Source organism: Astatotilapia calliptera, chromosome 23 (genome assembly GCF_964374335.1).
Source record: "Astatotilapia calliptera chromosome 23, fAstCal68.1, whole genome shotgun sequence".
NCBI classification, from domain to species: Eukaryota; Metazoa; Chordata; class Actinopteri; order Cichliformes; family Cichlidae; genus Astatotilapia; species Astatotilapia calliptera.
The window spans coordinates 19,005,311-19,018,688 of record NC_137443.1 but is presented as its reverse complement, the minus strand read 5'-3'; the positions used below and the strand labels follow the sequence as shown (position 1 = coordinate 19,018,688).

Genomic DNA, 13,378 nt, shown 5'->3' with positions numbered 1-13,378 from the left:
CAGTATAAAACCTGCAATCTTTTGAAAACCAGTATAAAACCTGCAACCTGTCTAAAACTGGCATAAAACCATTATAAAAACTCTTTTTAAACCAATTTGCAAGTACTCAAAAATGTTTATATGTGCACTGTGCCTGTACAATGTAAAAAAAAAAATCTACACATGTATCAATGAAATCAACTTAAATCTCCCTTTCAAATAGGTTTTCTTATAATTTTTCAATGTAGAATACCACTGCAGGCCAACCAAGCAAAATAACCAAGCACACATGCACATGCATGTGCACATACACATCCACACATGCATGCAAACACACTACTGTGCAGTGTTAAGTTCACAATTAAGTTTGCGAATCTTAGAGGTCATCTTGTTAATGGAAAATTTTGTACAGATTTGTTTTTTCTGCTACATTGAAGTGAAAAAAGATGCACTGACTATTTATTCATTTATATATTTATATAATTATTTCTTTTAAAAAAAGTGCAAAAGGAAAAAAAAAATAAAAAGAAGAAAGAAAGAAACATACACCAAAAGTTCAGCAAATTCTTCACACTGATTATTACAATCATTGCTGGAAAAGCAGTGAAAAAGATATTGCACTTTACAGAAACATTTGAATCTCTCACTGCACGTATTGTTTTGTTTTAAATACTTGTTTTAAATACATTATATTGACTGTGAAATGTTTGTATTGTCTAGTGTGCTATTTAAAGTGTGAAGGAAGTCAGTTTGTTTGCATTAAAAAATACATTATTGATTCTTCAGTTGGTTTGAGTTTTAGTATGTTGAAAATTCTTGGTTTCTGCTTCGGACAGACTGCATTTTGTTAGTGTTTAAAGTTCGACTGAGCTGTAAAAACACTGAACTCTTTGATAAAAATGTGTTTGGAGAAGTGAAGGTGTGTCTCCACTTGGTGACACATCCAGCTTCTGCATTTCCCTGGAGATAAATTTTCTTTCCTTTTTTTGTTTAAACTGTGTCTACCGATTCTCTCTCTCTGTGTGTGTGTGTGTGTGTGTGTGTGTGTGTGTGTGTGTGTGTGTGTGTGTGTGTGTGTGTGTGTGTGTGCATCTATCTATCTATCTATATCAATAAATATGTCTGTGTGTGTAGTATTAACAGATTAAAACGTTTTTGAAGTTGAAGTATTTTTCCTGTTAATGTGACAGATTATTTGTGTGTGACTGATGAAGAAGAGCTAAAGTTAGAGCTGTTCGGAGGAATCGCTGTTTTAAACAAACAGGAAATCTTCATTTGTTTCTTTGGACTCTTCACATGAAACCTGAAACCTGAGTTTCACTCAAAATAAACTGCTGAGGCCTCGCTTTCAAACAGTTTCCACTGCAGGCAGAAGAATTATTTTTTTCTAAATTATTCTATAAGCAAAACATTTTATTAATAAAAAAAACAAGTCAAAGGTTGTATGATTATTTATTTGTAAAAATATGAACAGGGAACCAATTTCACTGTTTTTCTAACTGAAATGCAGCTCTGGTACAGCCAGCTTTATGCTGCAAGGTAAAGTCCCTTCAATAATAAAAAGGAAACACCAACAATCATGCGCAAACACCTGGTGTCAGAGTTCGAAACATGAAGTTATCTAAAGTTCTACAGAGTCAAAGGTTTCATAAAGGTCCCAAGAAGGAATAAAATCATCAGAACACAAAAATGACCAATCTGCTCTATTGACAATGTGCAGAGAATTATGGGAAATGTTGTTTTCCCATGAATCCAGGCTGGAGCTGATCGAAGACTAGTGAACAAACCACCAGTTATCAATAAGCAGGTGATCCTTTGTTAATGTAATGGGGCGTTGTGTTAGCGAGGGAGGTGAAGTAGCTTCTTCACTGATTTCTAATATTGCTTCAAACAGGAGGTTGGTCTTCGTAGAGTGCAAGGAGGTCTTCACTTCCAAGAGACTTCCTACACTTCTGCTCAATTTAGGGGTCACCACAGCAGATCATCTGCCTCCACCTCACCCTGTTTCCAGGACACTCCACCTGTGAAAAGCTTGCAGACAGTGGATCCAGGAGAGAAACAGTGAATGAACTGCTGTAATCCAGTTGCCTCGTGGGTCCCCAGTTCCTGTGAGGAAAAGGAAATACAAAAGGGGAATAAATAAATAAAATAATGATATGATGGTGGAGCAGAAAGGGACTCAGCTGAAACATGCAGGACGAGGGCTAAATGAAGAGTTACAGAACTGAGCCTTCCACATGTCACAGCTGCACACTCTCACCCCAGATAAATCCCACCACGTAGTCTTAGTAAAGTTGACTGGTATGTGTCCCCAAAAATAACTGTAATAGACACCAGCAGCAGGAAGTATTCATCCTCGTGTCCATGCCGTGGCCTGTTCACCCTCATGGCTTGTATCTCTGGACCTCAGTGGGGTTGCTGTGTCTGCTATGTAGTCTGAGCTCAGGTAAGAGAGGAGTTTAAAGAAGAGCCAGTCTGAAATCTGAAAGTGTCATTTTTAGAGGACAATAAAGAGTTCAGAGTGTCGGTGGGGCGCGTCGTCCTTTTAGCTTGCACCACTGATATCTGAGACTTACAGAGTGCAGTCTGTATCAGTACAGAATGCATGTACAGCAGTATGAAACAGAGACCAGAGAGTGAAAAATAACATTTGAGCCATGAAATCAGAGAAGGGATCTTTGTAGTTTTTCTTCCTTATGTGGGAAGCAAATGATTTAAATCCACAATTTTAAGTATATATTTACATATAAGCGAAGAGCAGAGCTGAGCAGGGAGTCTGATACTGTGGATACCAACTATCTCACACAATAAAATGGGCTGCATGGTCACTGAAAGTCGCCTATGTGCATGTTGTTGTGCCCAAATATTCAACCCTTTTGTCCACTATGCAGAAAACAGACACTCCATGGGGTCTTTATGACTGGATGAAACATAGTTAAAAAAAAAAACAAAAACAGGTTAATGGTCTGCGGCACGGCTGCAGCAGAAACGAAAAACTGACAACACAGTCATTGCAAACAAACTCAGTCATTGTGAATAAAATGAAGTAGCTGAAAGTGAGCATTCTGAGCCGTGTCGGGTCCTTCAGGGTTACACACCCCTTTCTTCATCACAGCCTTCTGCAGCTCTGATGGTTCTTCTCTTCGTGGTACCCTCCATGGAGGATAATGTTCCCTGTGGCTATTCATTTTATAGCCAAGCATTTCAAGGATAACTTTTGATACATTAGTTAGTTAGCTGGTTTGTTTTAGTGATGGTCGCAGTAGTAATACTACATTCACATTTTCTACTAGACTTTGCACACAGTGAGCTAAAGCACAGAGCTGTGGTGAAGCTGTGCACAGGTAACCTGTAACTCACCTGTCCTGTCATCTTGCAGGCAGCAGCCAGTCTGTGAGGACCGGCTTCATTGGAGATGAGGTCCTCCTGCCCTGTGTCTACTCTGAACAGCTGTCTGAGCCGGTCACCGCCTTCTGGAGGGACAAGGATGACAAAATTGTGTTGGATATCATCAACGGCAAAGAGGATAAAATGGATCCAAAGTTCAGAGGTCGCGTGTTCAGCTTCCCAAACCATTACAAGACTGGAAACCTCTCCATCCTCATAAAGGGCCTGAGGGCGGACGACGCCGGCCCGTATGACTGCGACATCCCCAAAGTGGACTATCAGGCCAAGATGACTCTGAAAGTCACAGGTCAGTTCAGCAGCATGAGCACCTTATTAGGAACACCTCAGTGTTTGTGCAGCAGCAGCTCAGGGGTCTTTGAAAAGTGCAGAAAAGGACCACGCTGCAGTCATCAGTGAGTTGGAGTGAGTGTTCAAATCAGGTGTTCTTGGTTCACATTAATTTTTATTTGCAGCACATTTAAGCAATAAAAGTCAGATGTTACAGTCCACACTAAGCCCTTCAAGTCATGCAGGATCAGTAAACACCAAATCCTACTGAAGCTAGCTGGGTTGATCACACTAACAAAGATGAAAACTGCACTGAAACCTGTGAACTTCGACCATCTTTCTTACCATTTTAACTCCTTTTATTTAACATGACTTTTTAATTCAGTGGAAATTTGCATCTGGAAGCAAGAGCAGCACCACAAGAAAAAGAACAATATTCTGTGAGCTGTGCTTTTTTCCTTAAATGAATTTTAAGCCTTAATCCAGCTCATATCTTTATTTGGATTCATAACAAATTGTTCCAAACTGTCTCATAAAATTATTCTGAGTCTTCTTTTTAGCCATATGTAGACAAGCAAACACTGGGTCCTTTTTGATAGGTGTCTTGATGCAAAGATGGAATACTGACAAAATCAGTGGCTTGAATATTCCTTAGTGGAATAATTAGCTACACTCGTGGCATCAGAAGCAGACAGAACTTCGTGTGGGTGTTTTGTATGATTTTTCTCCAGTTTGATTCAATTCCTTCAGTTTAAAGATGTTTTCTTCCTTGTTTTTTCCTGTTTCCTGTCTGCCCACATTTTTTATTTCAGTATTTCAGTGCCAGGTATATTTCAAGAAGCAGCAGTAGTGTTAAAAACAGAGTGGATCAAACAGGAAACAGCCCATCTACAGCTCAAACACTGACTATAATGAACAGTTATTCTGTTGTGGAGATAAGAGAATACGCTCCTTCTGGCAGGTTTCAGTCCAAATGATCTTCACCAGTTCGGTGTTTCAGTGTTTCTTTACATGTTCAGCTCTGATTAAACTGGAACTTTTTTGTGTTGCAGAAAAACCTGGTGTTATTAAAATAACAACTCCACATCCTGACCTTGCTACGATTAGTGGTGCAGCTGTAACATGCTCCAACCACCACCTCCTGGTTCTCCTCTCTGCTCTGTTTGTGCTCTTCTGTTCTTTACAGTAAACACAGGTTCAAACTTAAGTCGGGTTTAGCTCAATTACACCTTAAAGTATTGTCTTGTTTAAATTGCCTTTATTAATAAATAATTGATATCTCTGATCTGCTGTGTTTTATATTTCCTGCAACTGTTGTTTCTGATTCAAATAAGTACAAAATATCCTGAACACTCACAGTTTGAGCACTTTATAAACAACCATTAAGCGGCACTTTAGTAGCTATGTTAATATATTAATAGAGTGACCTTCGTACAACAGTGAAGTAGAATTTAGTAGAATTGTTCTTCAATTCAATTCTTTATACTTTCTTACTTTGAGTACATTTCAGAGTTACTTGTCTACTTGTGTAAAAAAAAGTTTCTTCAGTATTTTAACTTTTACTGGAGTATTTTATATCACAGGCATTTGCACTTCTACTTAAGTAAAGAAAGTTTGTAATTTTGCCATCTCCTGTTTTTAGTTTTAGTTCACTAGAATAATTCTGCTCGTCATTTGTCTGATGCTGAGCAACGGATTGTTCGCAAAATGTTTCATTTCCATAAGTTTTCTTTGTTACTTTGTTTAGTTGATATATGATTGAGGTAAACACAAAACCAACAGCACAAAGCAAAGATGAAAAACAACACAAAGAGACTTTAATGCGATTGCCACGATGATTTTACTGTATCAACACAAACGGGTTGAAATGGACGCTGCAGCCAGACCGCTCATAGGTTTGTTACCTGTTGAAGTTCGGGGTCTGGCTGCTGGACTGGGGTCAGCGTTCATTAAGCTTTATCAACACTCTGGGTTCTTAGCTAGCTTAGCGTTAGCATGTGTTAGCATGGCTGCAAAGCTCCAAAGCTGTGTTAGCATCAGAAAGCAGTCGTTTCTGTTCTGAACAGAGTTTGCACTTTACCATCGTGTTCTCGTCCTTTTATAAAAAATAAAATTTATGTCCATCTCTACGCTGCAGACTGTTACACTATTTTCCTCCTCCAGCACACAAACTGAAATCAGTAAAAGTAAAAGAGAAACCAAGAAACAGGATCTATTGACAGGCAGACTAACAAATCCAAGGAATTGAACTGATACCTGATACATACATCTGGATGCATTGTGGGAAATGTAGGAAAAAGTAGCCTGTGTAGGTTTTTTTTTTCTTTTCCTCCGTCTGTGGTTGTTTTTTAGAATTTACCTTTGTTGTGTCGCTAAGTGTGATATTGCAGGTTCATCTATCATTCTTAATAAAAACCCGACTAAAACTAAATAAGACTAAACATTTCTGTGCAGTTTTCTTTTGTTCTGCCACAAGGAGGACCCACTGCATACATGCTAATGATGGAGATGTTTAATTATTACATAAAAATGTAGTATAGCGGTAATTTTATGTATTTATACATCTTTTTTATTCAATAAAAAAGATCACCTGATCATTGTACCCTTAGTTCTGGTCCCAGTAAATCAGGACGGGTGGCCAGCGCGGAGTAACTTTCAAAATGTCCACAGGAGATTGCTGTAGACCACAGGCACTCATAGGCATTGGTTGCTGCTGACAACAGGAAATAAAGCCGGTCTGCGCTATGGGCTGAATCATTTTTAACTGTGGATTTTAACACAATGCAATATATTCAGTTTTAGAGTTTATATTCAATATAAATTGTAGCTAGGGTGACATTGTTAATGCTGGCTTATTTTAATAAATAAATTGTCATATACAAAACTAGGGTGGCAAGAGATTATTTTAGGTTGGCACATGCCACCCCAAGCCACCCATGTAGATCCAGCCCTGAGTGTTAACGGGTTACGGGGTGAAAAAGTTAGCACTTCTTCAGATTGAATAAGAATCCAGAAGCTGCTGAGAAAGATTGCATTTTTTAAATAGCAATGGGCACTTGGCTAGCATTTTTTACAACTGAAGTTCTGTCATCTCCCAGCATTGGTTTTAAGACGCAGCCGTGGTTATGGGCGGAGACCAGACAGATAAACAAAATAAATAAGTAAAGTAAGGCAGGACAGCCCTGCTGGGTATCACAGCTCATCTCGGGGAGGATCCATTTTTCTCTCAGTTGTGACACCAGCAGCAAGAAGTATGGTCATCCTCAGAAGTGTCTGTCGGTGCTCGCCTCTCTGCAGCTCGGTGATGCTGCTGTGTCTGCTGTGCAGTCTGATCTCAGGTGAGACTATATTTTAAAACCTGTTTACTGTGATTCATCGGGAGAAACAACGACCTCAGAGTCCTTCCAGCTCACAGACTCTGACAGCTGTGAGGTGAGATTAGTACACACTCTCTGATATAAGTGCTGTGATTCATGGGGGGAGAATGTTGAGCAAAGATCACCAGGTGTGAGGGTGTTGGGCTTTATTCTATTCTATTTGTTGTACCTAATTTAGAGGACAGAATACTTCAATTTGTCTGCAGGTTTTTTTGTTTTTTTTTATCTCAGTTTTAGTTCCTACCACTGGTATCTGAGGCATGCCTGTTGAAACCAGCCGAGTAAACCTCCACATGCTACTGTAGCGCTCTCAGCTGTAATTAGAGGTCTGGATCTGTGGGTGAAGATCAGCCCTGTAATCTCTGCTGTAATTATGGTTTTCAACTTGTTTTTCTTTGGGTTTAGATGGGGATTTTTTTCTCTTCAGTTGCCACACAGGGTTTTCTAATTTTAGTTTACTGTTTTCTTTACTTCAGTGATGATAATGTTGTTGATGCTTTGACTCATGTCATTGCATCAGGCCAGGTTCTTCCGAGCAAACAGGGGAAACATGCACAAACAACATCTGTGTGGAACTATAGGTCCATTACTGTGCATTAGAAAGCAGCCTTAATGATTCAGTAGTTTCCACTGATCACATTATAGTTATTTTCTGAATGTAAACACCTTGTCTGATTGTGATTTCTCTTTAATATATACATAAAAAACAAAAACATGTACAGCACCAGGACTTCAACTCAGGGTATTGTTGGGAGCGATTTGCAGTGTGACACAGCAGGAATGAGAATCAGAACCTCCACATGGAGGAGTTTAAGTATTTCTGGGTTTTGTAAATGAGTGAGGGGGAGCTGGAGATCAACAGACGGATTGGCGCAGGTTCAGTGATGCGGACACTGTACCGGTCCATCGTGGTGAAGAGCTTAGCATAAAAGCGAAGCACTCAATTCAACCTATGTCCTTACCCTGAACTATTTAATGAGCTTTGGTTATTGGCTGAAAGAACGAAATTCTGGACACAAGCGGCAAAAATCAGCTTACTCTTTGAAGGGTAGCTGGCCTTTCTTTTAAACATGGAGTGGATGAACTATCTCCACACTGAATGGAGCAAGTTGAGGTGGTTTGGGCATCTGATAGGAGGCCCCGGGGCAGACCCAAGACACACTGGAGAAATTATCTCTCCAGCATGTCCTGGGAACACCTTGGTGTTCCCCCTGACAAGCTGCAAGAGGTGGCTGGGGAGAGGGAGGTCTGGGGTTCTCTGCTTAGGGTTTTGTGCCCACGGTCCAGCCCAGGATAAGCAGAAAAAGATATATGGATGAACGCACATCTACAGCAGTAAGAAACAGAGATCGGAGAGTGAAAAATTTTATTTCTCTAAATTCAGAAAAAGGAACTAGTTTTTGTTTCCTTTGTGAGCAGCAGAGCATTTAGATCCAGTTTTGTGAGTATGTACTTGCATGTAAGTGAAAAGCAGAGCTGATCAAGGCATCTGTTGATACTGTGATGCACAGAATAAAGAGGCTGCAAGGTGGCCAAGAATCGCTGATGTATATGTTTGTGTGCCTGAGTGCATTATATCTGTTTTGTCCAGCAGAAAAGGACATTACATTTGATTTCATCCATTGGTCCGTGGGGTCCTTACGGCTCTATGAAATGTTCATCTTTGTCTTTCTTCCACAGCAGGTCTTTTTGTCCTGTCTCCTTCCTCTCATCCCCAACCAGTCACAGCTGACGGCTGTCTCTCCCTGTGCCTGGTTCTGTTGAAAGTTTCTTCCTGTTAAAAGGGAGTTTTTCCTTCCCACTGTTGCCAAAGTAGTTGCTCATAGGGAGTTGTCTGATTGTTGGGCTTTTCTCTGTATCATTCAAGTGTCTTAGCTTTACAATATTAAGCACCTTAAGGTAACTGTTGTATTGATTTAGTGCAATATAAAAAAAAACATTGAATTGAATGTGTCACAATTAGCACTGGCCAACTGTGGGTGTGTGGGGAAGTAGGACCCAAAATGCAGAACTCTTCAATGCAAGCAGTGCGTTTATTTACAGTGTCGTAACTAATACACAATGATAAATCCCCAGTGTGTTCCCGACTCCCGCTCCCTGTCTTCTCCTCTGTCAGTGCAGGCCTGAAGACTCCTGTAGACCAGTGCTCAGTACACACAGACACGCACACACAGACACAAACCAGGAAGACGAGGGACAGCAGCACCAAAAATACACATGTCCATAACTGCTCAGGGACCCTGGGTCGCTCAGATCCAGGACAATGACAGAATGTTAAATGGATTAGGAATGGGCTGTCACTCAACTTCATATGTCAAGGCAGACAATTGAATACTTTGGGGAATGTAGTGTACCTCATCTATACTGTTTACAAATAATTCAGTTTATAATAAAAATATAATGAAAGAATCTGTATAGATTTCAGTTACAATGAAGTCAAGTCTGAAAATCAAGGCGTAGGAGGAACTTTGAAGGACTTCGATTCAAGTTTGAAAAATGTGTTCGTAGTCTGCAGTCTTTGAGGCCGTTTAAAGTCCAACAACAAAGATTTAGAGCTGAGCAGGGATAGCAGTAAAGAACTGCTTCTGTTTGAGTGAATGACTTTTGCAATGAGGTGTTGATGTTTTTAGGTCACTCACTCACAGCCATTCAGATTCATCACAGCACTGAGTATTCATTAGGCAGTGCAGCAGCAATGGAAAAGCCAGCATCCAGGATTGGAGCTCAAGTCTTTTCATCATTATGTGGAGGATTTTAATGATAGTAAAAAGTGACAGGCCTCTCTATGTTTGGAGAAATTCACGAGTTTTTGCTGAGTTTTTTACTTTGTCCTCCAGCAGAAGAGCATCCAGTAAGTGTTGATTCTGCTGTGTTACTGAGGTCACCAAATGTGCTAAACCAAAGAGCTGTGGTGGAGCTGTGCACAGGTAACCTGTTACTCACCTGTCCTGTTGTCCTGCAGGCAGCAGCCAGTCTGTGAGGACTGGCTTCATCGGGGATGAGGTCCTCCTGCCTTGCATCTGCTCTAACCAGCTGTCCGAGCCGGTCACTGCCTTCTGGAGGGACAAGGATGACAAAGTTGTATTGGACATCATCAACAGCAGACAGGATAAAATAGATGCAAAGTTCACAGGTCGAGTGTTCAGCTTCCCAGACTATTACAAGAACGGAAACCTTTCCATCCTCATAAAGGATCTGAGGATGGACGATGCCGGCCCATACGAGTGCGACATCCCCAAAGTGGACTATCAGGCCAAGATGACTCTGAATGTCACAGGTCAGTTCAGCAGCACGAGCACCTTATTAGGAAGGTGGAATACAGACAAACATCAATAGATTAAATGTGCTACACCGGAACGACTGCTTACACCTGTGGCATCAGATGACAGAACAGCAGACAGAACTTCTTGTGGGTGTTTTGTATAATTGGTCCTTGTGTTTAAAGATGATCTATTGCTTGTTTCTGATCAACTCACAAATTATATTCCTGTATTTCAGTGTCAGGTTTATTTCTAGAAGCAGCAGTAATGTTAAAAACCAATTGGATCAAACAGGAAACAGATCATCGAGAGCTTACTGACTCACTAGAATGCATGGTTAATTTACTGTACCACTAAGAGGATGTGCTTCTTGTAGCTGGTTTCAGTCTAAATGAGGATCACAAGTTCAGGTTTTCTTCCTTGAAAGAAAAAATAATAATTTATGTTTTTTTGGTTTGTTTTTTTCATACTGTCAACTCTTATTAAAATTATGTTTTGTATTTTGTGTTGCAGAGAAACCCACATCACATGGTGCAACAGTAACCTCCTTCAGCCACCACCTGGTTCTCCTCTCTGCTCCTCTGTTTGTGCTTTTCTGCTCTTTAAAGTTAATGCCAGGGCTGGACTGGTAATCTGGCATTTCCCAGTGGGCCAACGGGCCGGCTTGAAGTGCTGCTATGCACCCACAATACAAGGATGGACAACAGCCCATTTGTTCATTTTCAGTCACATCTTTTAATGTAATGTCCCTTGCCTAACTTTGCTGTGCGCTCACTCAGCTAGAAAAATGTAGTGTGGAAGAAGTGACTAAAAGTGGAGATGAGAAGCTGAGAGAAAACAATAAAAAAAAAAAAACTAAAAATAGATGCAGCAAATGTGTCAAAGTAACAAACACGTTAGCTGTCGGTGCGTGAACAGCAGTACCAGCAACCAGAGGTGGGACGTAATTACTTTGTTACTGTACTTAGGTAGAGTTTTTAGGTATCTGTACTTTACAGGAATATTTATTTTTCTAACTTCTGACTTTTACTTCCTACATTTTTAAACAAATATTTGTATTTTCTACTCCTCACATTTTTAAAACAGACTCCTTACTTTTCTTTCAACAGTATCATCAATAGCTGTATACTCGGGGGTTAAAGTGGGCCGGAAACAGTGCAGGTGTCCCAAAGTTGTACTCAGCATCTAGCTAATGCTACAGAATAGGAATAATCATAAAGGGAGTAACGTTTCTCCACGATTCAAAATTTCTACAGTGTTTCTATCAGATTAACAAACATCAGCAAACACACAAATTGTTTGATTTCAATTTGTCTCACAGTGTGTCGTTAGCTAAAGGTCCAGCTGCTGTATTTCACAGGGCGAAAAAAGAATGCGCTAACTTCACTCAGAGATGGAAAAAGACAAGATAAGATAAGATAAGAAAGAGGACAGGAGAGAAAGAAGAGAGGTTAGATTTAAAGGTAAAGACTGTACATTTAAATGTCTGATGTAATAATTTGTAATCACATATTGGATTTGGTGTGTTTTAATAAATTATGTTTTTTTTTTTATTGTGAAACATCCTGAAAACCAAACTAAATAGACTAACTTTGTGTTATTCAAATGTTGCACAAAAATACTGGGCAGTTTAGTGCAGTATAAACGATTGAGCATGCATCAAGACACTGTTTTGGTAGTTAGAACAAATAATATTTGGCTTTTCTGTACTGTTAAAGTGGAACATGTAGTAAGAAACTTTTCTCAAGGTGTCCCTCAGAGAACATAACTGGATCCTCTTTTGTTTGAATTTATCTTTTGTGACCAGGATGATTTTGTGAAGGTGGAGATGGAGTTATCTTTCTTTGAAAAACAACAAAAAAAGATGCTTGTCAACCAATCAGTTAATCTGTTAATCTGGGCTGGAAGCAGGTGTAGTTAACAACTTTGTTAATCCTGAGATCAGGGACACTGAGGTTTTCTGTTCCAGAATGAGAATTTACTTAACTCTGAGTCAGTTACCATGGCAATAGACTCTGTGAACCTCACCTGCTCACTGCCAGGTCTTCTGCAACAAACTCTGAGTTTTTCTCTGATTCCTCGCCTCCTGCTGGACCTGAAGCAGCTGACTGATGCTCTGATACACTTCCTCTTACACTCGTCTCTCCTTAACAATGTGATGCGGATGTCTTCCATGTTGACGCTACAATATGCAGAAGTCGGACTGCAAAAATTATGTCTGCACAATGCATTCCAGCCCTGCTGTTTTATAGTGTTGTGGAAGTTTTCATTTAATAAAGTTTGGAGACAAACGGTGAGTAGTAGCTATTATCCTTTAATAAAAAATTTAAAAAAACATAACCAAGCTTGGCGAGAGCAGCCATCGCAGAACAAACGACCAGCAGTCTCTCCTGAACCGGAAAAGCCCTGGGTTTAAATACTTTCTACAGATATAAAAGACAATACACAGCTGTTATTACACCTTTGGTCTCTTGGTTTTTTTTATAATTAGGTAAACATTTGTTATCACAAGCTTGATGCTGCTTCTTAAGTCTGGGTTCTGGCATTTGCTATAAATGCACTAATAATGAAAAAGACTAAAACCAAACATCAAAAGATTCGATTTGACTGAAATCACAGCAGCAGCTCTGAAATAGTTGAAGCCCGCTTGCGTTAATGTTTACACATTTTAAGTGGAACACAACAACAAGGAGATTGTACAGAGGGGAGGGACTGAGGTCACTGTGTCTATGACTGTAGACAGTCAGCCAGCAGCAAATGATGCTTTTGTCACTGTGAAGAGACTGGATGCACACAGCGTACACTTGGCGTGCTAAAAGGCTTTATTTTGATCACAAGCACTCTTTTAGTTTCAGCACAGTCTTCCAGCCTGGAGCCAGCTCTCTGCGTGGTTTCCTCCACCACATTCGAAGCTCAGGGCTGTGGCTCTGTGTGGATGGACTGATGTGCTGGAGACTATAGTGCCAGTAGCAGAGCACAGGGCAGAAGCAGAGCTTGTTCAAGACTGATGGACACTCTTTGGATAAGTTAGTGGTGCAGCAGTGACATATTGTTGGGGATACGTGTTCCTTAAACTTGGAGTTCAAC

The 13,378-nt window shown here is 40.1% G+C and overlaps 2 protein-coding genes across 2 annotated transcripts; both read left to right on the top strand.

Moving 5' to 3' along the window:
* Nucleotides 1–2,283: 2,283 nt before the first annotated feature.
* On the top strand, nt 2,284–4,939 carry LOC113017863 (uncharacterized). Its single transcript, XM_026160970.2, has 3 exons — nt 2,284–2,425; nt 3,359–3,673; nt 4,707–4,939. The coding sequence occupies exons 1-3, from the start codon at nt 2,344–2,346 to the stop codon at nt 4,841–4,843; spliced, it is 534 nt and encodes a 177-aa protein (XP_026016755.1). The 5' UTR covers nt 2,284–2,343; the 3' UTR covers nt 4,844–4,939.
* A 1,837-nt stretch (nt 4,940–6,776) lies between these two features.
* Nucleotides 6,777–11,868, top strand: LOC145424268 (T-cell surface glycoprotein CD4-like). The gene is made up of 3 exons (XM_080297440.1): nt 6,777–6,992; nt 9,994–10,308; nt 10,805–11,868. The coding sequence occupies exons 1-3, from the start codon at nt 6,908–6,910 to the stop codon at nt 10,921–10,923; spliced, it is 519 nt and encodes a 172-aa protein (XP_080153566.1). The 5' UTR covers nt 6,777–6,907; the 3' UTR covers nt 10,924–11,868.
* The last annotated feature ends 1,510 nt before the right edge of the window (nt 11,869–13,378 follow it).

Bases quoted from the DNA above. Each gene is read 5' to 3' on its own strand.
- LOC113017863 (XM_026160970.2), top strand. From the start codon at position 2,344: ATGCCGTGGCCTGTTCACCCTCATGGCTTGTATCTCTGGACCTCAGTG. The intron at 2,426-3,358 runs GTAAGAGAGGAG...GTCATCTTGCAG, and splicing joins GCTATGTAGTCTGAGCTCAG to GCAGCAGCCAGTCTGTGAGG. The intron at 3,674-4,706 runs GTCAGTTCAGCA...TTTGTGTTGCAG, and splicing joins GATGACTCTGAAAGTCACAG to AAAAACCTGGTGTTATTAAA.
- LOC145424268 (XM_080297440.1), top strand. From the start codon at position 6,908: ATGGTCATCCTCAGAAGTGTCTGTCGGTGCTCGCCTCTCTGCAGCTCG. The intron at 6,993-9,993 runs GTGAGACTATAT...GTTGTCCTGCAG, and splicing joins GCTGTGCAGTCTGATCTCAG to GCAGCAGCCAGTCTGTGAGG. The intron at 10,309-10,804 runs GTCAGTTCAGCA...TTTGTGTTGCAG, and splicing joins GATGACTCTGAATGTCACAG to AGAAACCCACATCACATGGT.